Source organism: Ammodytes marinus, assembly GCF_949987685.1.
Source record: "Ammodytes marinus genome assembly, chromosome: 2".
Classification (NCBI taxonomy): Eukaryota; Metazoa; Chordata; class Actinopteri; order Uranoscopiformes; family Ammodytidae; genus Ammodytes; species Ammodytes marinus.
The window spans coordinates 24,290,074-24,312,748 of NC_137231.1; the positions used below are offsets into that span (position 1 = coordinate 24,290,074).

General features: G+C 42.4%; 1 protein-coding gene across 1 annotated transcript in view; it reads right to left on the bottom strand.

Moving 5' to 3' along the window:
• The window catches only part of msh3 (mutS homolog 3 (E. coli)), a 49,324-nt gene that overhangs the window by 19,047 nt on the left and 7,602 nt on the right, over positions 1-22,675 (bottom strand). The window contains exons 9-20 of the mRNA XM_080039042.1: positions 16,927-17,036; positions 16,630-16,744; positions 16,205-16,289; positions 14,407-14,516; positions 12,493-12,625; positions 10,870-11,057; positions 8,690-8,858; positions 8,311-8,375; positions 1,906-2,022; positions 1,386-1,493; positions 716-830; positions 117-274 (exon numbers count right to left, since the gene is read on the bottom strand). Of these exons, the coding sequence (XP_079895168.1) occupies positions 117-274; positions 716-830; positions 1,386-1,493; positions 1,906-2,022; positions 8,311-8,375; positions 8,690-8,858; positions 10,870-11,057; positions 12,493-12,625; positions 14,407-14,516; positions 16,205-16,289; positions 16,630-16,744; positions 16,927-17,036 (1,473 nt within the window). The remainder of the gene's footprint in view (positions 1-116; positions 275-715; positions 831-1,385; positions 1,494-1,905; positions 2,023-8,310; positions 8,376-8,689; positions 8,859-10,869; positions 11,058-12,492; positions 12,626-14,406; positions 14,517-16,204; positions 16,290-16,629; positions 16,745-16,926; positions 17,037-22,675) is intronic.

Consider the following 22,675-nt stretch of genomic DNA (forward strand, 5'->3'; position numbering starts at 1 on the left):
GTGCCTTTGTCATGTTAGATTGCTTTTCTGTTTTGCCAACCCACCTGATATCAAGTTTTATCTGCGTACACTACCATGAAGCATCAAGTCACTTCTGGACGTGCTTGTGGTCATACCTGGTGTAAATGCCGTCCAGCATTCCCAGACGGGCCTCAGAGGCCGGGACGTAGGAGCCCATCTGAGCCATGACACAGATCAGGGCCACCTGTCGGATGTAGGAGCTCTTACCCCCCATATTAGGACCTGTGATGATCAGAGTTCTCCTGCCATTGCCCTGAGGGGGAGGGGAGAGGAGAAGAACAGTGACACAGGCAGTAGGCAGGCGGCGATAGAATAAGTTATTTTCAGGCTGTCCCGCACAGCTGAGGGGGTGGGTGGATTGAAAGCTTGGCTTCTCTCGCAATTGGCTTGTGCTTCTGTTGGAACATTATCCTACACCCACTTCAGCACTGTGCAGGGAAGTGTGTGTGGTGTCACGCAAGACTGTGTGAGTGTGCATCATGTGAGTATTTATGGATGTGTGCTGTTGCAATTTTGTTTCAGAACTGTCTCAATGAATTAGTGAGCAAGCAAACGTCTGTGTGGTCCGGCCCAACTCTGTTTACAGCACTGTGTGTGTGTGTGTGTGTGTGTGTGTGTGTGTGTGTGTGTGTGTGTGTGTGTGTGTGTGTGTGTGTGTGTGTGTGTGTGTGTGTGTGTGTGTGTATGAGCGTACCTGTAGTTCGGTGAGGTTGGGCACATACTGGTTGTGTTCTCCCATCAGTATGTCAATGGCAGGATGGCGTCCGTCCCTGATCATAATCTGACACTGTCTTTCACACACCTCTGGCCTGAACGCAGAGAACAGTCTCAGAAAACAGACTCACACAGACACCAACGATATAACATATACACATTGACACACATGTATCGCAACATACGCCAATACAATTGATCTCAGGTAAACCAATATTGGCCAACTATATTGACCAAATAATCTATTGGCAAGGCTCTAGTAAATTTGCATGCACAAACGAACATATTCAAGCACTTTCGGGCGCGCACACACGCACAGACACACACAAACTGGAGAGGCCTGCTTTGTTTAAAGGTGAGTGAGTGAGTGAGTGAGTGAGTGAGTGAGTGAGTGAGTGAGTGAGTGAGTGAGTGAGTGAGTGAGTGAGTGAGTGAGTGAGTGAGTGAGTGAGTGAGTGAGTGAGTGAGTGGGAGAGATGTTGGCGTTCTGGTGGAGCATGCTGCTAAGCACTCCCACACACAGCCTGTCTGAGACTATAGGACATGACATAGGACCACCCCACCACCACAAAACACACTCATGAATAGAAATACAAATTTGCATACATACACACATGCCAATATTTACGGTTATCAAGAGAGGACATCACCTGCAATAGTCCCCTTGTTTAGCCACCTCAGCCAATGAAAAGAGACAGTCCGTGGTTGCTAGGTGACTAATAGCCCTTTTCATGGTGTGATAGTGCTCCCCAAACTGGCTGTAGAGAGAGGGAGAGAGGAAAGAGATTTTCAAGTGTAAATTAAGGTAAGTGCATACTGAGTCCTGATCAGATGGCTCTGACTTTGTACTTTACTAGAACAGACCAATTCTGGCTTGCTGAGAGAGTTACGCAGGCATCACTCTGAACCACAGACTGACATGTTTTTTTGAGCAGTTTCTTTTCGAAGTTTATGACCAGCTCTCTCTGTGTGTGTGTGTGTGTGTGTGTGTGTGTGTGTGTGTGTGTGTGTGTGTGTGTGTGTGTGTGTGTGTGTGTGTGTGTGTGTGTGTGTGTGTGTGTGTGTGTGTGTGTGTGTGTGTGTGTGTGTGTGTGTGTGTGTGTGTGTGTGTGTGTGTGTGTGTGTGCGTGCGTGTTTGTGTGTGTGCATGTGCATGTGCGTGTGTCATACTCAAGGAAATTGGTCCATTCCCTCTGGCAGTCAAGCATCAGCTGTTCTCGGAGCTGCAGCAGCTTCTTGTGACGATCCACCAGGAAAGGAGAGTGATACCTGCCGACTGCCTTTGTACTGCAGAGGAGAGGGTAGAAAGAATTGATCGGCAGTCCAGATTGCAGTTTCAAGTATATACTAAATACACAGTAGTTTAGTTCTATACTTAAGATGACAAACCTTTTTAGCTTATTGCACCTAAAACTATTATTTCATTATGTATTACCAATCATCACTAGTTGCTTATATCTATAGGTTATGAACAGGTCAAGAGTGTTTTTATACCCATATATTCATTTATTAGAGGCCTGAAAATAACCCAGTTTCTAACCTGATAAAAAGCAAACATTTGCAGAATATCTGAACTTTGCAAAACCCTACAATCCCGTATATTGCATGAAACACTTTGGGGAATCACGACCCTTGGGATGGGAACTACTACCCTCAAATATAGTGAAGGTTTAGAATTTGGAAACACAATCTAAGGAAGTGTCCTGATACAAGATATAGTGTGACAGGGAGCAGAAGCATTACAAATTGTTCTGGAAAGGTGTTTCCTCTGCTAAGTCAACAATTTTTGACACCTCAAAGTGCACAGTGTAGACAGACTGGAAGAGGTGAGGCTGCCAGGAACAGACCACACCTCCTCCCGCTGTAGGATGGCAGATCCACCAAGCCAAGTTCAATGCTGCATCAACTCAAAACTTAATTTATTTGCAATGAATATCTGATATCTGCACAACCTGACCACCTCTTGCCACCCTTTCTGGGCCTAGAAAGTGAATTGCATTTAATTTTGTAGGTACTTGGGGGCAGCTGAACATGCTTAAACACAACCTTGATATACAGTCCCCTCCAATAGTATTGGAACGGTGAGGCCAATTCCTTTATTTTTGCTGTAGACTGGAAACATTTGGGTTTGACACCAAATGATAAATACGGGCTCTTTAATCTTCATTGATGATGTAACACAAATGATGATGGCAACAGCAAAATGAACTCTAAGTCTACAGAAACATTTTGTCTGCCAATTTAAGGAAATATGCAACCAAACTGATTGGAAGATCCTCCATCATGCAGCAAGATAATGACCCAAAACACAACAAAGGAGTTAATCAGGGGCAAGAAGTGGAAGGTTATAGACTGGCAAAGTCAATCTCCAGACTTAAACCCTATAGAGCATGCATTTTACCTGCCAAAGAGGAGACTTAAGAGAGTAACCCCCTAACACAAACAGCAACTGAATGAGGCTGCGTTGAAAGCCTGGAAAAGCATCACAAAAGAAGAATGCAAAAGTTTGGTGATGTCAATGGGTCACAGGCTTGATGCGGTTATTGCAAGCAAAGGATTTGCGACAAAATATTACGTTTTATTCACTTTAATTTATTTAAAGTCTATCTGTTCCAATACAGATAGACTTTTCGCCTAAAATGTGGTGTTCCTTTACAAAAAATGCTATCTTCTAAGTTGTGTATCGGATCCAGATGTTAATACCTGGAAATGAAAGCTGAAATGTTGATCTATTGTCTCATATTCATCTTTTGGTGTCAAACCCAAATGATTCCAGTCTACAGCAAAAATAAAGGAATTGGCCTCACCGTTCCAATACTATTGGAGGGGACTGTATCATCACCTCATACTGTGTTGTTGAGAACATATTAGCAAAGAGTTTTCTTATTCACTCAACCATGGAGCAATATTAGACATAATTTGGAGTCATTTTCTGGCCCACCCGACAAATGTATAATCATCACTTTCCCCTGTAGCTCTGTTTTGCTCGCTAGCAATTCCTGAGGGAAATGTGTGGCTCCCTCTGAGGTCTGTGGACGCGCCGGCGCATGCGCGCATATCTTTGTTAATATCTCCCTGAAGATATGGCTGAAAAATAAAATGAAAACATCATCTCAAACTAGAGGTCCTCCTGTTTCCGGGGAATGTTCTCGTGATACTGTCAGTCCCTTACAGGATTAGAAAACACCGTGAGAAGCAAGACCCAGAAGCTCCCCAGCTACCACTTAGCTTGTAAATAGTGCATAGAGTATATACATAGTGTGAAAGTAGTTTGTTATTATTGTTTTCATATTTACTTAAAGAGGACCTATGATACTTTTTGACTTTTATGACCTATAAACGTTGTTATAATGATTTATAGTCATGTTTAACCACACTAGCTTATCAAATAATGACGTACATGCATTTTGACGTATTCCCTGCTGACCGTCTGGGCTGGCTGTGCAGAGCACTAAACACTAGGGCAGCCGGTCGAGAAATCATGTGACAAATCATTGGACATTATTTTCGTCACACGGATATTCTTTTCATCACACAAGCGGATGTTTCCATGTATGGTAATGCTGCTCAGGCAAGCTCTGGCCATGCCCCCACCTTCCTTCTCTGAAATCTCCCGCTCGCGCTACTGAAATTGTTCCGGAAGGAAGGTAACCAATCACAACGGAGTGGGGTTTGCAGGAGGGGGGGGGGGGGGAGGGGCGGAGAAGCACAGAGCCAAGTGTGGAGCAGACTGCTGTGCTCGCTAGGGTGAGAGGAAGAGTGTCCCGAAAATCTATATGGTTTTTTGTGATGTGATTCGTGTCAGGTTGCTCTATAGCAGTTTTTAACAAGAAATTAAGACCAGAAAAGTAGTATAATAGGAGATCTTTAATGGTTTGTTTGAAACTTTTATTAGTATACATCCCATGAATCATTATATATGTGGTTCAAAGTCTTCATTCAGTCTAATTTCCTAATGTTTTTTGAAAGTAGAGACAACATTTCTACCAAAAAGCGTCTGGACCTAATTTTATATTAGTCATGTTTTGTGCACTCCCCTACTGTGTTTTGTTAAAGCTAATGCTTAGGAGAAGCAATTTCAAGAGCCAAAACAACTCAACAGGATGACTAAAGGTTCTTCTTTCACACAAATGTCCCGGTTTTTCAAAAATCGCAATTCATTTTTCACCATTTAAGCCAATTATTTATATACAGTCATATGAAAAAGTTTGGGAACCCCTCTCAGCCGGCATTATAATTTACTCTGCTTTCACAAAAAAAATATAAAAGTGGTATGTCTTTAATTTACCAGGAACAGTTAAGTACTGGGATGTTTTCCAAACAAAGATTTTTTGAAAAGCAGTATTTGGTTGTATGAAATAAAATAAAATGTGAAAAACTGGCTGTGCAAAAATATGGGTACCCTTGTGGTTTTGTTGATTTTAATGCCTGTAACAGCATGTAAAACTGATGATTTTAAACACAAAGTTGGTTGGATTATGTTGTTAAGCCTTGAACCTCATATAATTGTCTGTTTAATCATGAGAAAATGTATTTTAGGTGCCTAAATGCAAGTTGCACTTCTCTTTGACTCTCTGCTGAAGTGAGACAGAATGGGATCATCAAAACAGCTCCCAAAAGATCTGAAAAACAAAGATTGTTCATTGTCATGGTTTAGGGGAAGGCTACAAGAAGCTTTCCCAAAGGTTTCAATTGTCAATTTCGACTGTAGGGAACGTTGTCAGGAAATGGAAGGACACAGGCATAGTGGCAGTTAAACCCAGGCATGGCAGACCAAGAAAAAAACAGGAGCGGCATAGGTGGAGGATTGTGAGAATGGTTGCACACAACCCACAGATCACCTCCAAAGGCCTGCAAGAACATCTGGCTGCAGATGGTGCATCTGTACATCGTTCAACAATTCAGCGCAATTTGCACCAAAACATCTGCTTTTTATAAAGACCAAATAACTTAATTTTTGTCTCATCAGTCCAAAGCATTTTCTTCCAATATGAAGCTGGCTTGTCTAAATGAGCTTTTGCATACTCCATGCAACTGGAGGTGATCTTTGGGTTGTGTGCAACCATTCTCACAATCCGCCGCATATGGCGCTCTTGTACTTTTCTTGGTCTGCTAGACCTGGGTTTAACTGCAACTGTGCCTGGGTCCTTCCATTCCCTGACAACGTTCCTTACAGTAGAAATTGACAATTGAAACCTTTGGGAAAGCTTCTTGTAGCCTTCCCCTAAACCATGACAATGAATAATCTTTGTTTTAAGATCTTTTGGGAGCTGTTTTGATGATCCCATTCTGTCTCACTTCAGCAGAGAGTCAAAGAGAAGTGCAACTTGCATTTAGGCACCTAAAATACATTTTCTCATGATTAAACAGGCAATTCTATGAGGTTCAAGGCTTAACAACATAATCCAACCAACTTTGTGTTTAAAATCATCAGTTTTACATGCTGTTACAGGCATTAAAATCAACAAAACCACAAGGGTTCCCATATTTTTGCACAGCCAGTTTTTCACATTTTATTTTATTTCATACAACCAAATACTGCTTTTCAAAAAATCTTTGTTTGGAAAACATCCCAGTACTTAGCTGTTCCTGGTAAATTAAAGACATACCACTTTTGTATTTTTTTTGTGAAAGCAGAGTCAATTATAATGCCGGCTGAGAGGGGTTCCCAAACTTTTTCATATGACTGTACACAATGGTCTCTAGGACATAAGTAGACCTCAGAAAACAAAGCCTAATGTGTTCTGAACATTTCCATATAAAACACTTTGGTATAATTTATTTGAAATAGGTATTTATAGAAGTATTGTTGTGGAATGTTACGTTACAGTCTAGACTTGTGCAGGGCTGTACGCTTATTTTTTTAGGTGGTAGCACTGGTGCTAGCAAGCAAAAAAATTCAGTAGCACAAAAATAAATTTGGTAGCACACAAAGTATGATCGAAAACTTGCATAACCTTAACCCTTGCATTTGGCTCTAATTACCTTTGAGCATGTCATCTTGGTCTCATTTGAGATTCTCAATTAATATTATATCCTAGTGTGTGCAGTAATAATTATGGAAAAATGAATAGGGGTGCACTGATTGCAATTTAGAAAAAAGAATCTAACCTGCCAATTGCAATTTTTTGCTGATTCAGAATTATTATTATTATAATGTCCTTCTGTTAATTAAAACCAAACTTTAAAACATTAAACATAGCCTATTAAATACATAAGTATACATATTGGTACAATTTAGGATAAATTAAATAGGTTGTTGTGAATGTGTTGGGAGTAGCTTTTCAGTGGCCTATTTAAAACTTTGTTTAAATAGACTAGGGCCTAGTCTATTTAAACAAACTACTAGGCTACTGTTAACTGCTTGCTGCAGCTGAATGAGTTGCCTTTCAAGCTAGAAAAAAATCGCTAACTTCCTGTTCTTACCGGCTTCAAAATAAAAGTCAACTCACGTTCGGCTAGTAACAGGCTTTTAATGTGAAGGCGCACAGGAAATATTCTGTTTGTACACGCGCTAACTTAACTGCGGTAATGTGCCGTCTCGTTCCTGTAATTGTCGTAGGTGAAGTTTTTATACCTAGAATCGCTGAACGAGCACAGATCCCGAGGACACATATCTTTCACCAGCCAAAGTGGAGGGTGGACTCAATAACTTACTTGCCTAAGACTCATTTACCCGCAGTGTTAATGTAGAGCCCTCTAAGCAGTGTTGTGCAGAGCTCCTCTGTGTTTCAAAGACAGCCTCTCCTCATTAGCAAGCTGTCGCACAGGTGCGAATGGATTTGTATTCATCATCGCACATGATCAATTTCAGTAGCAAATGCGATCAAAACTGTCGCACTGTACAGCCCTGGACTTGTGCCATCTTGACTTCTAAATATTCGTAAGCTAATCAACAAAAATCCTGACCTTACCTTGATGGTGAAGGTTATGTGTTGAGATACTCAAACTGCGTAATAAGAAATATATGTAAGGAATGTATTTTTTGACCCAGATGGCGCCGGAGAACTATGTCTGTAAGATAGCGAACACTATATCTGGCTGAGGAGATTGATTCTTCCTCATTCAGTTTTCTGCGCCGGGGGGCACTAGGGTCAGGGACACAGCGCAGGATCCACAAAGATTATTCACAACCCCATAGTGTGTGACAACTGACCCTTTGATGGGGTTGGTTGTCACAATGTGTAAGGGTGTCTTTGATGATTAATTTCTTCTTTATTACAATAAGATAGAAAAAGTGAGGGGTACACATTTCAAGCCAACACCTTAAGCTTCAATTTAATGTAGGAATGACTATTGAAAGATGTTTAGGTGATGAGCAATTCTCACTAGAGTAAAAAGTGTGCCTACTTACCCCGTTCTCCCCTATTCATCAAAATCTCAGACAAAACTTATTTAAAAAAAAAGATATATATTCAAAACTCAAGATAGCTTGTTAGTCGAAGGTGACATTTGAAAACACAGAGCATAATTTTGACAACACAATCAATGCCACTATCATGTCATTTTAGAAAAACTGATAAAAGTGTAGATAACTGTGTGTGTGCGTGAGTGTGTGCGTGTGTGGCAGCTCACTTGCTGATTTTGACCCAGTCAGGTGGAACAGTGGACGACAGCGAGTTCTTCACCTCGATCAGAAACTGGGGGCAGAGGAGGAAGACTTTGATATAATAAGACGGACGAAAGAAAATGTCACTCCTGATTAAAACTGACACACACACACACATTCAAACCCACTCTCTCACACACACACACACACACACACACACACACACACACACACACACACACACACACACACACACACACACACACACACACACACACACACACACACACACACACACACACACAGAGACATCAGATCTTCCCTGTGACTCAGCCTTCCACCCAAATCAGGCCATCGATCTCCTCCCACATTTCTTTCCCTCCGCCCGGAACATTTCGTCTGTACCTCTTGTCCAGAGACGGTAGTGTAGTCTAGTGCTGGGGCCTTCAGCGTTATGCGGATTGCCTTGCGGTGGTCTTGAATCTCATCCAGTACCGCCTGGATCTGCTCCCTCCTTTCCTGCAGTGCCGGGAAACCGGACAGATCTGAGAACAGCTCTGTTTTGTTTCCCGACCTCCGCGGAAAAAACAAAAACAGTCAACATATGATGGCAGCTCCTAACATACAGTCCCCTCCAAAAGTGTAGGAACAGGCCAATTCCTTTATTTTTGTTGTAGACTGGAAACATTTGGGTTTGACACCAAAATATGAATATGAGACAATAGATCAACATTTCAGCTTTCATTTCCAGGTATTTACATCTGGATCTGATGAACAACTGTGAAGAAAGCATTATTTGTAAAGGAACACCACATTTACAAAATCAATTTAAGTGAATAAGACTTAATATTTTTTTGCAAATCCTTCGCTTGCAATAACGAAGCTTTCACCGCAGCCTCATTCAGTTGCTGTTCGTTTCAGGGGGTTACTCTCTTCAGTCTCCTCTTTAGCAGGTAAATTGCATGCTCTATAGGGTTTAAGTCTGGTGATTGACTTAGCCAGTCTAAAACCTTCCATTTCTTGCCCCTGATAAACTCCTTTGTTGTTTTTGCAGTTTTTTTGGATCTTTATCTTGCTGCAAGATGAAGGAACTTCCAATCCGTTTGGTTGCATCTTTCTTTAAATTGGCAGACAAAATGTTTCTGTAGACTTCTGAGTTAATTTTGCTGTTGCCATCATGTGTTACTGTGTTGTTGTCAAGATGAACCTTTACCAAAATGATGGAACGGCTAAAGTTTGGAGAAAGAAAGGATCTGCTTATGATCCCAAACATACAAGCTCATCTGTGAAACACGGTGGAGGCAATGTCAAGGCTTGGGCTTGCATGGCTTCTTCTCGGATGGGCTCATTAATCTTCATTGATGATGTAACACATGATGGCAACAGCAAAATGAACTCAGAAGTTTACAGAAACATTTTGTCTGACAATTTAAAGAAAGATGCAACCAAACTGATTGGAAGATCCTTTATCATGCAGCAAGATAATGACCCAAAACACACTGCAAAAAAACAAAAAAAGGAGTTAATTAGGGGCAAGAAATGGAAGGTTTCAGACTGGCCAAGTCTATCTCCAGAGTTAAACCCTATAGAGAATGCATTTTACCTGCTAAAGAGGAGACTGAAGAGAGTAAACAAACAACAACTGAAAGAGGCTGCAGTGAAAGCCTGGAAAAGCATCACAAAAGAAGAATGCAAAGGTTTTGTGATGTCAATGGGTCACAGGTTTGATGCAGTTATTGCAAGCGAAGGATTTGCAACAAAATATTAAGTCTTATTTACTTAAACTTATTTTAAGTCTATCTGTTCCAATACTTTTGCTCACCTATAAATGTGGTGTTCCTTTACAAATAAGGCTATCTTCTCAGTTGTGTATCAGATCCAGATGTAAATACCTGGAAATGAAAGCTGAAATGTTTATCTATTGTCTCATATTCATATTTTGGTGTCAAACCCAAAGGTTTCCAGTCTACAGCAAAAATAAAGGAATTGGCCTAACTGTTCCGATACTTTTGGAGGGGACTGTATTGCAGTACACATCCAAGCACGCTGTCCAGGAGTAATAACTATGTAACTACAAGGACCTGTGGAACTCTATCCATACTATTAAGAGTGACAGCAAGCATGATCAAGTACCGGTAATCTTTTTAAGGCACTTATTGAGCAAAAATTAAAAAGCTTTTTTTCCGGTTTTGTTTAACAGCACATAAAAAGAAAAGGGGTTTTAGACTGTTGTGTCTCATGATTTTAGACTAAATAATTCATCAGAGGGCTTAAAAAAAATCAATAGACGTATTTACAATGAAAGTAATACTTATTTGCCAGCCCTGCACTTCATATCCACGGGACTACAGTGAGTGTACTATAGTACAACATAGTAATATTGACTTGAATGACCATAATCTTTTGTAATGAAATTAAATCTAATGACCACTCAGGGAAAAATCTCCAGTCCACCTATATTCCGAGTAGCACCCCAGTCCCCCATAAAGCTTTGTTCAACAGAAGGCAGAAGTTTTTAAGGAACTTTTTAAGTGCTATCAAGTGCAAAATACGATACCCCCTTTTTCATGCTTGTGGATACTTACTTGGCTGCCTTTTCATTGAGCACCTTGAGGAAGCTGTGGGCTGGAGCCAGCAGGTCAGGAGCGTCCGACAAGAGGCCTCGGAGCAGCGCAGAGCTAATCTGTGACTGAATAGCTGGGAGCAGGGCCTGCAGTTCCAGCCCCACGCGAGAAAGACTGCTGGTAATGAGGTAAAACTCTTGGGTGGAGGACTGGAACACACACAAAGATATGAGAGGCATTGACATCTTCTATCTCAAGAGTGTGAGTGTGAGTGTGAGTGTGAGTGTGTGTGTGTGTGTGTGTGTGTGTGTGTGTGTGTGTGTGTGTGTGTGTGTGTGTGTGTGTGTGTGTGTGTGTGATTCTGTAAACAAGAGAAAAAATAACCTTCAAATGAGCCTGTGGCTCATTTATGATCAAATCCTGCCATTAATCCTTGGTTTTGAATGTCAGCACTCATTGTAATTGCTAAAACACTGACACTAAAAACTCAAACACAGTATAATAAACATAGCCTACAGTATTCTATAATCTAATGCATGGTATCGACTGACGTTTCCTTATGATCAATGTTGCAGTTTTAAAAACCAGTGATCCTTTAAAATGAAATCAACGTATTGATATATCAATGCTCTGCACAGAAATACCTCTAAAGAGAAGTGATATTGTAGATGATATCGACTTCATATTGCCATTAGTGATGTCACAGTATAGTACCAAGTCATGAAAGGTTAATGAGAGTCACACTGACGACGGTTGGTGGTATCAATCACGCGCTGCAGTTTTAACGGTCCCCCATGTTAGCAGCCCCTGTGATGCTCTTTTATGAACCCTTACACACAGTGCCTGGAGACCATAAGCATGCCCTCCCACCCATTATGTCAATGGAGCCATAGAGACACAGGCCATTACACACAGGCCCATTTATCTACAGACAGGCAAAATGACAATTAGGGTCCCGGTGTGTGTGCGTGCGTGCGTGCGTGCGTGCGTGCGTGCGTGCGTGCGTGCGTGCGTGTGCGTGTGCATGTGTGTGTGTGTCTATGTGTTTACTGGAATTTGATCATTTGCTGTTCACAGTATATAAAAGAGACAGGAAGTTGAGCATGAAACAAGACATCAAGCTCAGACCAGACCGCCTCTCACATCTCTGTTCAACACACAACCATGTACACACTCATACCGACCCACACACACGCACCCACGTGGGATGAAAACATTCTGACATTTCAAAGAATGGGTCCGATCGGAAATGAAATTGTGTCAGACAATCAGGTAAGAGCCAGTGGGGTGTCTGCTCCCTGTTGTTAATCAAGAAACACGCTGTAAAAAAGAAAAGAGAGTGAGAGAAAGGGCAGGAAACAGAGGCAGAGAACATAGTCTTGGTTTTCATTCTTATGCAAAACAGCAAGGAGAAAGGAGGTCTGCCCTATACCACCTGTGCCAGATCTTTGTAGTTTTGACCATTTTGTGAGCAGTTTTTAAGTGTGTCACTGCGCCCTCAGATCCATTCTTAAGATGGCAAGTAAAATGTTATCATAACCGACAGGAATGATGACTAAATCTACACAAATAAGACCAAGGTCGTGGAGAACAGAATTATACTCTGGGCCAAGAGGTGTCTGCCAGTGTGTCTGCATGTTCTACCTTTTTGTGGTATATGCTGCAGATACCTCTCTCCAGGTCAGGCAAATGAGACAGCAGCGATCTGATGGAATTTAAAGTGAGAGAGTTCGACTCCAGGATCTCCTGCACAGCATCCTGCCTCTCTGAGATAGAACTGTGGGTTCAGGAAAAGAAGAAAGAAAGGAGAAAGGGAGACAGAGAGAGAGAGAGAGAGAAATTCAGCAAATAGATAGGAAAAAAAGGAGGCCAACAAGACAGAGAAATCAAAGTGTTCCATTCCAGTCACAACCAAAATACAGTACATGTGTCACATAGCAGGCTGAAGTGATTACAAAGAGCACAAATGTTCTGGGGGGAAAAAAAAGGCTGGGTTATATATTAAATTGGACATTAAGCCCGCACTCAATCATGAATGTATATTGTGTGTGTGTGTGTGTGTGTGTGTGTGTGTGTGTGTGTGTGTGTGTGTGTGTGTGTGTGTGTGTGTGTGTGTGTGTGTGTGTGTGTGTGTGTGTGTGTGTGTGTGTGTGTGTGTGTGTGTGTGTGTGTGTGTGTGTGTGTGTGTGTGTGTGTGTGTGTGTGTGCGTGTGCGTGTGTGTGTACCAAGTGCACATGCGTGTGTCGTGCTTCTGTCCTGTGCGTCTCAGAAATAATGTGCTTGGGTGTAATCTGGGTTTTATTCATGTCGAAATTCTGAGCTATCGGTGTAATCTGAGAGCATTGCCCACTCCACAGCTATAATCCTTGCCCTATGGGAGGTGGAGGGCCACTCACACACACGCACACACAAAGAACTCACACAATCAATATACGGATAGTGAAATTACACTGCAGAGAAAAGAACTGGAACGGTACTGCAATTTCATAACTGAGCGGTTGTTTGTAGCAAAAGAGCAGTGAGTCACTTTCGGCGTTTTTATTTAAAGAGGTCGCCACAAAAACACTTCTTTAATGAGTTTTCACCCTGCAGTGTTTCTGAAAAGAGGAACAACCGCTCTGCTGGCAAAAAAGTGCTCACATTATGTTCTCTTTTCTATATCTTTAACGATTGTGAGTTATGTGACACTGGAGAATTTCATTCAAAGTATATTAAATACTACCTCCTGATATTTGTTATCATAATGTCTTGTCTGATTTGATCATAAATAAATACCAAATAATTAACATTGCAGTCATTGTACATTTTTGTTGTCTGTCCCTCCTGCACAATCAAGAGAAAGCAACACCGCGTGGTCATGTTAGTGAGGCCTATTTTGCCCAAAGTAAGGCCCAAATGAAGCACACATTAAGCTCACATTGCTTCAAACTGCAGCAAGGCAGTTTGAGAAATAATAAAAATCTAAAGTCTTACGTTCAAATAAAGTGTTAATTACGACTTTCTGAAAATTCCTCATGTCAGACAAAATCTTTTGTTCAAAGTTATTCACACATTTAAATATCATAATGTTATATTATATACAGTAAAACTGTGCATATGTCAATGCACAGTTTTTTTTTATTCAAAAAAAGTGAATGGTTGGATGATGTGCACACTTGCAAATCATCAACACTGGAATCTCTTCCATTTCTAACAGTTGTCCCACAGACGGGAATGCAGCAAAAGCACTGCCTGAGAAGTTTAATCAGAACAAGAAAGTACCCTTGTGATGGTTAAAGTGATCCACCAAGCCTCACAGAGCAGATATAAACATAAAGGAGTCAGTGATTCTGGAAAACAATTGTTGACAAAATCACTTGTTAAAATTTGTGAAAATCTCCTAACGATCCGTTACCTGTCCGTACTGTGTGTGCACTGAAATAAAAATCAGGTGATAATACACAGCCTAGGCTCTGTAAAGTGGTAAGTAAATATAGGGTATGAAAACAAATGGGGCCCATCATAGCTATTAGCTAGCAACATGCCCGTTTACAGAGACAGTCGTATCTTGTACTCACTGTGGGTCTGTGAGGGGCTGGCTCACCCACTTCCTCATCAGTCTCCTCCCAAACGGAGTGCGTGTGTGGTCCAACACCCACAACAGACTGCCCTTCACACCACCATCTGTCTGTCATCCAAAGGACACAGAACACAGCTTATGGGTACGTCATCTGAATGTGACAAAACTCAGAAGGAAGAAACAAAACATTCTGATGTCTCAAATATAAGAGGTGAGCCGATGATGGAGGTCACGAGCAGCCAGCCGAGATGGCTTGAACTGAGCTTGAACTCCAAGTGTGACGTGTGCAATATACCCAACACGGCACCAGAGTCGTGCTAACCCTTAGAGCCGACACCCACACACATCTGACTATTTTTGGGTGATCGGAGAAATTATAAATTTAACTCTCTTTTTATTTTTATTTTATTTATTTTTTATTGTGGTTTTACATAATTTTACACATACGGACAAAAACAGAATAAGTAGACACATACAATACTTAGACCGCTCCCCCCCCCCCCTCACATAAACAGACAAGACAGACAAAATAACAATAATAATAAATAAATACTACCTGGATGTTCAACTAAATAGCTAATTTTACATTTCTACAGTCCGTTGTACAACTATGACTGTAAACAGATTTTTACAAGTTGCACAGAAATAATCGAGACTGTCTTGACATATTTGGAGTAGGGCTGTGATATGGCGAAATATATCGTTTGACGAAACAAAAATCGTTTCATTTTCTGCAATATCGTTTATTTCGTTATGTTGCCAATCCCACTCTTTAGGACACAAACTACCGAAGATTTCCTACAGCGTAACTTCACATTAAAAGCCTGGTGAAATGTGAGGAATTAAAGTCAACTTTGACTTTTATTTTGAAGCAGAAACACTAAGTTCTTCCTAGTTCCTGGCCCTGCTGCGCTTCCATCACACTATTTCTGCCCGACCGCACAGGCTTTTCTAGCTTGAGTGATAATCAAAGTTAATTTCGGACACTGAAACCCATCGGTAACAGACCTGTCGGTGTTTGCACCATGGGGAGTGGATCATATATCCCCGCTGACAGAGCAGTCGAGCCGGCGTTACTCGGGCAGCGCTTGACAGGCTCGCGGGGGTTAGCAGCCAAGCTAGCGGGGCAGTTTGGCTGCTGTCCCCACGGGCTGTCGCTCATTTCCCGGCTCGCAATGTTCCCAGAATGCGCGGCTCGGCTGCTCTCTCAGCGGTGAGAAGCTCCTGCGCTCCCCGGGGCGGTCACCCTCTCCGCGGGGTGAATTTACAAGCCGCCTCAGCTGAAGAGCTTAGCTAGCGAGGAATCCACCAATTCAGTCAATTCTGTGCCCTGAAACCCCACACGGCCCAAAACTACTCAAATGTCACATTTGCATTTTCTATTTTGTTGAATGCTTGAAAATTGGTGTTTGAATTAAAGCAGAAAATAATCAAATATGGGTAAATACTTTATTTTTTGAGAATTTAATTATTTATATTACATTTTTATATCTATTAATTGAATTTACAGAAAATATGCTATATTGTCAAATGTATCGTTATCGGGATATGAAATTCCTATATCGGGATATGAGATTTTGGTCATATCGCCCAGCCCTAATTTTGCTAGCTGGGCTGCTGTCGACACAGTTATGTGCTGCTGATATACGATATGTCTAGCTGGTAAAACATTTGACAAATTTAGCAGCTAAAGAGCCATAGATTGATCTGGTAGAGACCAAAAAAGTAAATATAAAGAGTCTACCGCATACCTACAAGCTCACAGTGACAATGCTCCCTTTTCCAGTCCTTCTTACCTGATTGCTGAGGATTTCCAGGTTCCTGAGGGTGGCGGCGCTGAGGATCATACCCTCTGACGCACAGGACAGACGCCGGAACGAACTGCAGGAAGCACAAAATCATATTAAAACACACAGTTGCATGATCAAATGATCCATGTGTCTATTAGGAAGAAGTTTGACATTTCCAGATTATAATGGAAGCACACAGAAGCAGTGAAACCTTTAATTAAATAATTTAAAAAGTTGGAATTGGAGAAAGTTTCCGTTAAAAACGACTGAAAAGATGAATCCGTTATTAAAATAGTAGAGCAATTATTTTTCTTGGAATACATTTCTCGATTAATTGGCACATCGTTTTACCCAGGATTTCAATGGCCAGTGGGGGTTTGCATGGATAATAACACTTGGAGTCTGTGTGTGTGACATTGGTTTGCATGGACCTTTCATTTCGAAGAACTTTTTCCAAGTGGAATTCTTGGAGGTAGTGGATGAGCGGCCCCAGACAGCAGATCACTGGGCTCTCCAAAGACGCCACACTTGACAGAGAGCGATAGCCTGGAGGTTATGGATGCACAAACACACCACATTTTCACAGATATTAGCCACAGACCAACTCCTCAGACAAATCCAGTGCTTTATACAGTAGCTGAATGTCTGTCTCGGTCCCAATGACTGAAGGGAATAAGGATTAAAGATTTAGAAGAATGGGGGCATACAGTGGCACAAAACAAACCCACCTTTCTCCTGGGAGTGGCAGTAAAACTCTGTGACTGTGTTCATAGCAGACGGGAACTCAAACTGAGTGCTGTCCCTCTTCTCAACCCTCACTTTGTCATCGGATTGAGCACTGGAAGAGAAACACACGACAGTATTTGATTCAATGGAGCTGAGGTCAGTGGGGCTTGTGACTGTACAGACCGAAGGAAACGCAACATCCGTATGTGAGAAAGAAGAGACACACAGCTGCACTGCGATTTCTAGGGTCCTTTTGTTCAACAAGACTATGTGTACCCACACACACACAAACAAACACACACTGTTTCCCTACATCTGCCTGTTGCACCTTTCACTCTCTCAGCATCGCTTCTTTCAAGGACTCCGCTTGGCTTTGTCCGCTCTGTTGTTGCCATGGGCAACCATGGTAAACACGTGGCTCTGGAAGCAGTGGCAGAGCGTTTTCTTTCTTCTGTATCCTAATGCTTACACACACAGACACACACACACAAATGGCCTTAAATCATTTAACCATTCAATTCAACCGTATTATAAGGTTTATTACAAGAACAGCGGCAATTGCTGCTATTAGCCCCTTTTACACAGAGATTGCGGCATATTGACGGAACAACATCACTCCAATATGCCGGCTTTGCTTGCTTCTGTGTTATTTACACAGAACCAAGCAACGCCGGCCTGCTGGCGCATCAGTAGTCCCTTTTACACAGCGCTCCGGAATGAAAGAGGTGCTTGTAAACAGCGTCAGGTGTGACGTAAACATTTAGCGCCGCGCCGGTCAGCTGCTTTACAACAACAACAATGGCCGGTGAATTGAGAGCAGAAGTGCTGGAGCTTGCAGTAAGAGGGCCGTATTTTACTGTCCCCACGATGTGCCAGTTGATCTCGCTACGCGCTGAGTCCAACATCACTGGGACAGTTAACCAAACTGACTAAATCAATCCGACCGCTTCACCTCTGTGTGTGTGTGTGTGTGTGTGTGTGTGTGTGTGTGTGACAGGTTGGTTGTGAGCGAGTCTCTTTGTGAGGGCAGCGATCTGCCAATCAGACATACACATACACACAGTGTGTGAAGTCACGTTACTGTAGACAGAAATAAAGTGTGGATATACGCTCAGACTTAGGATAATAATAGCGGCGGCGGAATGTGTTAGCAAAACAGTAGCTCTGTGGCTAACAGCTGAGCCGGAGCCTTCAGTCAGCTGAAGCAGACAGTCTAGCGGGGCGAGCAGACTATTCCCCCGTTACTAGGTCGACCTTCAAGCTGAACAAGAGCCCTCCGCTGCGCGTCGGGCTCCTGCTTCAGCTTGTTGGTCTTTATTTCTAGCAAGTGACCCGTTCGCTATACTTTATCCCTTACTTAGCCTAGCCTAGCTTTCCATTGTACAACTTCTCCTGGGCAGAAATATACTCATACACTCTGCAAAATGAAGCGCGGGGGTTTGGATTGAGCAACGGACCTTATGATCAGCTAGATTATACACCGTTCCTTTTATTTTGTGATTTTTACGGGACATCAGGCCGCCGTGGTTAATGTTAAACACACGTCCTTCAACTGCTAACATGGTCGCATGTTTAGAACGTAGACTATGGAACATCAAACGCCCCCCTGTTCCGCAACAACAAGCTGGAGCATTTAAACAGAGAGGCGGAACTGATCGTGTCGGGAATCTTACTACCCCCCGAGGTAGTAAAATTCCCGGAACGATCACTCGCACCTTTCTTCCCTCGTTCCGCAACTGTCGCATTTACACAGCAGGGCGGAGGGCCGAAAGGCCGGCATATTCCCGGCTTTCACTGGCTGTGTAAAAGGGGCTATTGATTGGTGCAGCGAAGCATTTCTGCAAAACCCTGACAGGATCCAGCCTTGTGAATCTGGGTTCAAGAAGTCTCTGTCCGTTTTGACTTTCACAGGAAAACTGCAACCCTGAACATTGGTTTATGCAAATAATTCACAAAAAAATTAAAGGGTTAATTCACCTAAGCCACAGAACAAAATACTTATGGTAGCTTTGGTTTTGGTTGATATCCAGCCAAATTGAAAGGAAGTGTTGTTGTTTTTTCCGTGCTCACAGTGTTTGAATTTTTGTTTAAACAGGAATCCTCAGCCATGCTAGTTGAAATGTGGGGCATAATTATGCACAGCAGTGTGTTGCGCTAAATGTTACTGTCAGCATGCTAACATGCAACCAATGACAAATCTAGGCAAATAAAACCAAAACCACCTTCACCAAGTAAGGCAAATGAGAAAATATGTTCCCTTTGTTTTTGAGGTTAGTCCCTCACTGCAATTGTGAAGGAGTAGGTACACCACCTTATTGGCAAAGTAGAGCTCTTTCAAATGCGCAGAGCACTGTGATCATAATAATTAATCAAAAGCAGAGATGTTAAAGTTAGGTTCAAATGTTAATGTGCACAACAGATTAAGGTGCTAGATTAGGAGCTATGGCTGCAGGGTGAATACAATGGTATTTTGAGAGTGGCCCTTTAAATCCCCCCACACACACACACACACAATATGCATTGTTACCATGTACCCAGGTAATATTGACTTCCAAGACTTACAGTCCTGGGGCCTCATTTATCAACCGTACTTAGTTACGCACACATCTGTGCGTAAGGAGGGCGTAAGAACATTGCCACGCAAAGTATGGAATTTACTAAAATGTACTTAGACTTCTGAATGTGTGTAAATGTAATCACAGCTCTGACCATGCTTACGAACAGAATCTAGTGGTAGAATAGCGATATTACAAGCACAAAGCAAAGCATTTTAAGGCCAGGACACACCAGTCCGACTACCCGAAAATGGAGACTGCCGATTCAGGGAGCTCCAGTCTTCCCATCGCGGCCGAAAAAGTGCAAAGAACACACTAAACCGACTGATGCCTTTCCGTACACTCTGCGCTTGCGCGGGACGTAATGTCTCCATAACAGCAGGCGGCGCTAATCTGTATTGTGGCCCGAAAAAATACGGAAGCCGGAAATTATGGGACGGCTCTCTTGACCATAAACATAGATAGAAATACGTATTTATATTTATGGACCATAAAGAGCACAATTTTTAGCAAAGAGTGTCGAGCATGGTGTCGAGCAGTCAACAAGGGTTGATGCATGTGAGTACTCGCTGAACGAAACAAACAAACACATTAAAACGATGGCTAACTGTTGTTAGCTGTTTGTGCTACCCGCCTCACTTCCGGGCTTCACTGATTCGCTAGCCCTCCACAAATCAAATTGCTCAAACTGAAAGACTGTTCGCCGCCGAACAAGAAGAAGCCCGACGACATCAACTACGACCGATTTCACGGCACACACCAAACAGATTCGTGTCTCCGTCCCCTCGAAACTCTACGACGGCGATTATCGGGCCGCGTGTCCTGGCCTTAAAGGCCAGGACACACCAGCCCGATAATCGCCGTCGTCAAAAAAAATGGAGTCGGCCGTTTTAGGAAGCTCCAGCTTCCCGTCGCTGCTAAAGAACACACCGAGACGACTGTTTATTTTCCGTACGCTCGCGGGACGTAATGTCTCCACAACAGCAGGCGGCGCTAATCTGTATTGTGGCCCGAAAAAATACGAAAGCCGGAAATGATTGGACATCTCTCTAGAGCATAAACATAGATAGAAATACGTATTTATATTTATGGACCATAAGAGCACAATTTTTAGCAGAGAGTGTCGAGCATGGTGTCGAGCAGTCAACAAGGGTTGATGCATGTGAGTACTCTCAAAACGAAACGAACAAACACATTAAAACGATGGCTAGCTGTTGTTAGCTGTTTGTGCTACCCGCCTCACTTCCGGGCTTCACTGATTCGCTAGCCCTCCACCAATCAAATTGCTCCAAATGAAAGACGGTCGGCCGCCGATTGAACATGTTCAATCGGCGGCCGACAGGCTCAAAACAAGCCCGACGACCTCTACGTCGGCCGACGTCACGGCACACACCAAACAGATTCGTCTTTTTTTTTGATGACGGCGATTATCGGGCTGGTGTGTCCTGGCCTTAAGAGTTTCAACGTCTGCATTAACACTAGAACCTCTTTATATCTATAATCGCCACGCGCGTCAAATCCACCCGTGCATTTCTAGTGTAATATAAAGTCATGCATTTGTTTGTTTAATCATCATCTGTGTTTTGGACCTCTTGTTTTATAATCTAAGTTTCTTTAAGAACACTGATCACGTTTCGTGGCGACTCAGTAATGAAACTGAAAGTAGATCTACTTTCAGTTTCATTATTATATCGATATATTTATCACCAATATATCAATGAAAACAGACGGTAAAATCCTAAATGCAATAAATAATTATATGGCACACTTATTTTTAGGTAATTGATTATTCATTAAATGTGTCACACGTTTACATGTTTTGAAGCGGAGGATCCCTCCATTGCTCTCTGTGCGTCTCATCTGACAGCACTCAGTTGTGAGCTGGACGAGCCGCAGTGACACGCCAGACGCCAATCACTCATTTCACTTAGTAACTCTAATGTTGTTAGAAACTTATCTTCAGCTCTTATTTATTGAAAGAGTTTATGAATGACTGCACGTAAAGTTGTCAGATCGCGGACCCCAGTTGCCTTACAACTTGCTCGAAAATATCACATTTTCCTATGCAGCAAGCTTTCTTTTGTTTTAATGCCTCAAAGTGAGCCAACAAAATATGTTTTGCTTTGGTTCAACCTCGTTTACAAGGGTTTCCATTTATGTGTTTGAGAAGTTTCTTTTCGTTGCCCTCTTTGCCATTGTAGCGGAGAGGGATAAAACACATTCACATGGTTGATAAAGGGATGTGTTGTGACCATATATGGTTAATTGGAGGCATTTCTGAATGCAAATGGACTGAGCGTGAACGAGTATGGTACTTAAGAACATGTGGGATTTATCGAGATTGATGTCTTACTGGTGTGCGTACGATAGGCCAGCGCACGTTTGATAAATACCGAGGTTGCGTTCCGAATCGCATACTCTTTCTTTTTTCTATTCTACATACTACATCCGACGATAAAAAGAATCTAGTTAGGATGCAGTAGGCATACTATTGGGACATACTTTTCTCTCTTATTTCATCATAACATTGCGCCTTGATCTTTCCTCTTGCTTTTATATCCGTCGCATCCCCGTTTGTTTTCATATGGAGGCTTCGTCGATGTTACGTCACTTCACGTGCGCATTGGATTGTGGGTCAGAATCGCCCAAATAGGATGCACTTTTCAACACTAACAATCTTGGCCGCATGAAGTAGGACATCCGGGTACTTCTAACCATCCTAAATCTGGCCACAAGAATCGGGACATCCTAAATCTTTTTTCTACATACTATATAGTAGAAAGTATGCGATTCGGAACGCAACCCGATTTTTTTTGTACACATACTAAATTGCATTCGTAAGAGTGAATTTAGAACCTTTTATATGCACTGTTGATAAATGAGGCCCCTGGACCTTAAATTCTTTGGAAAAGGGAAAATATTTGTGTTGACTGCATCGACCAGTGAGATTTGCAGTTGCTCTAATCCCCTTTCACGTCCCCGATCCTGACTCATGACTCCAGGCTGGAGATGAGTAAAGCAACTAATACCGCACCTAGCTACTAGCAGCCTCCCAGGGACTCATTACCTGCTGCTCCATGGAACACATAAATCTAGTTGCCAGGGGGCCCTTCTCCTCAGCCCACCCAGGAGACATGGAGGCAGCAGCCACAAAAACCCTGCTTTAAAATGTTCACCCGAGTGGGACTTTTAGCTT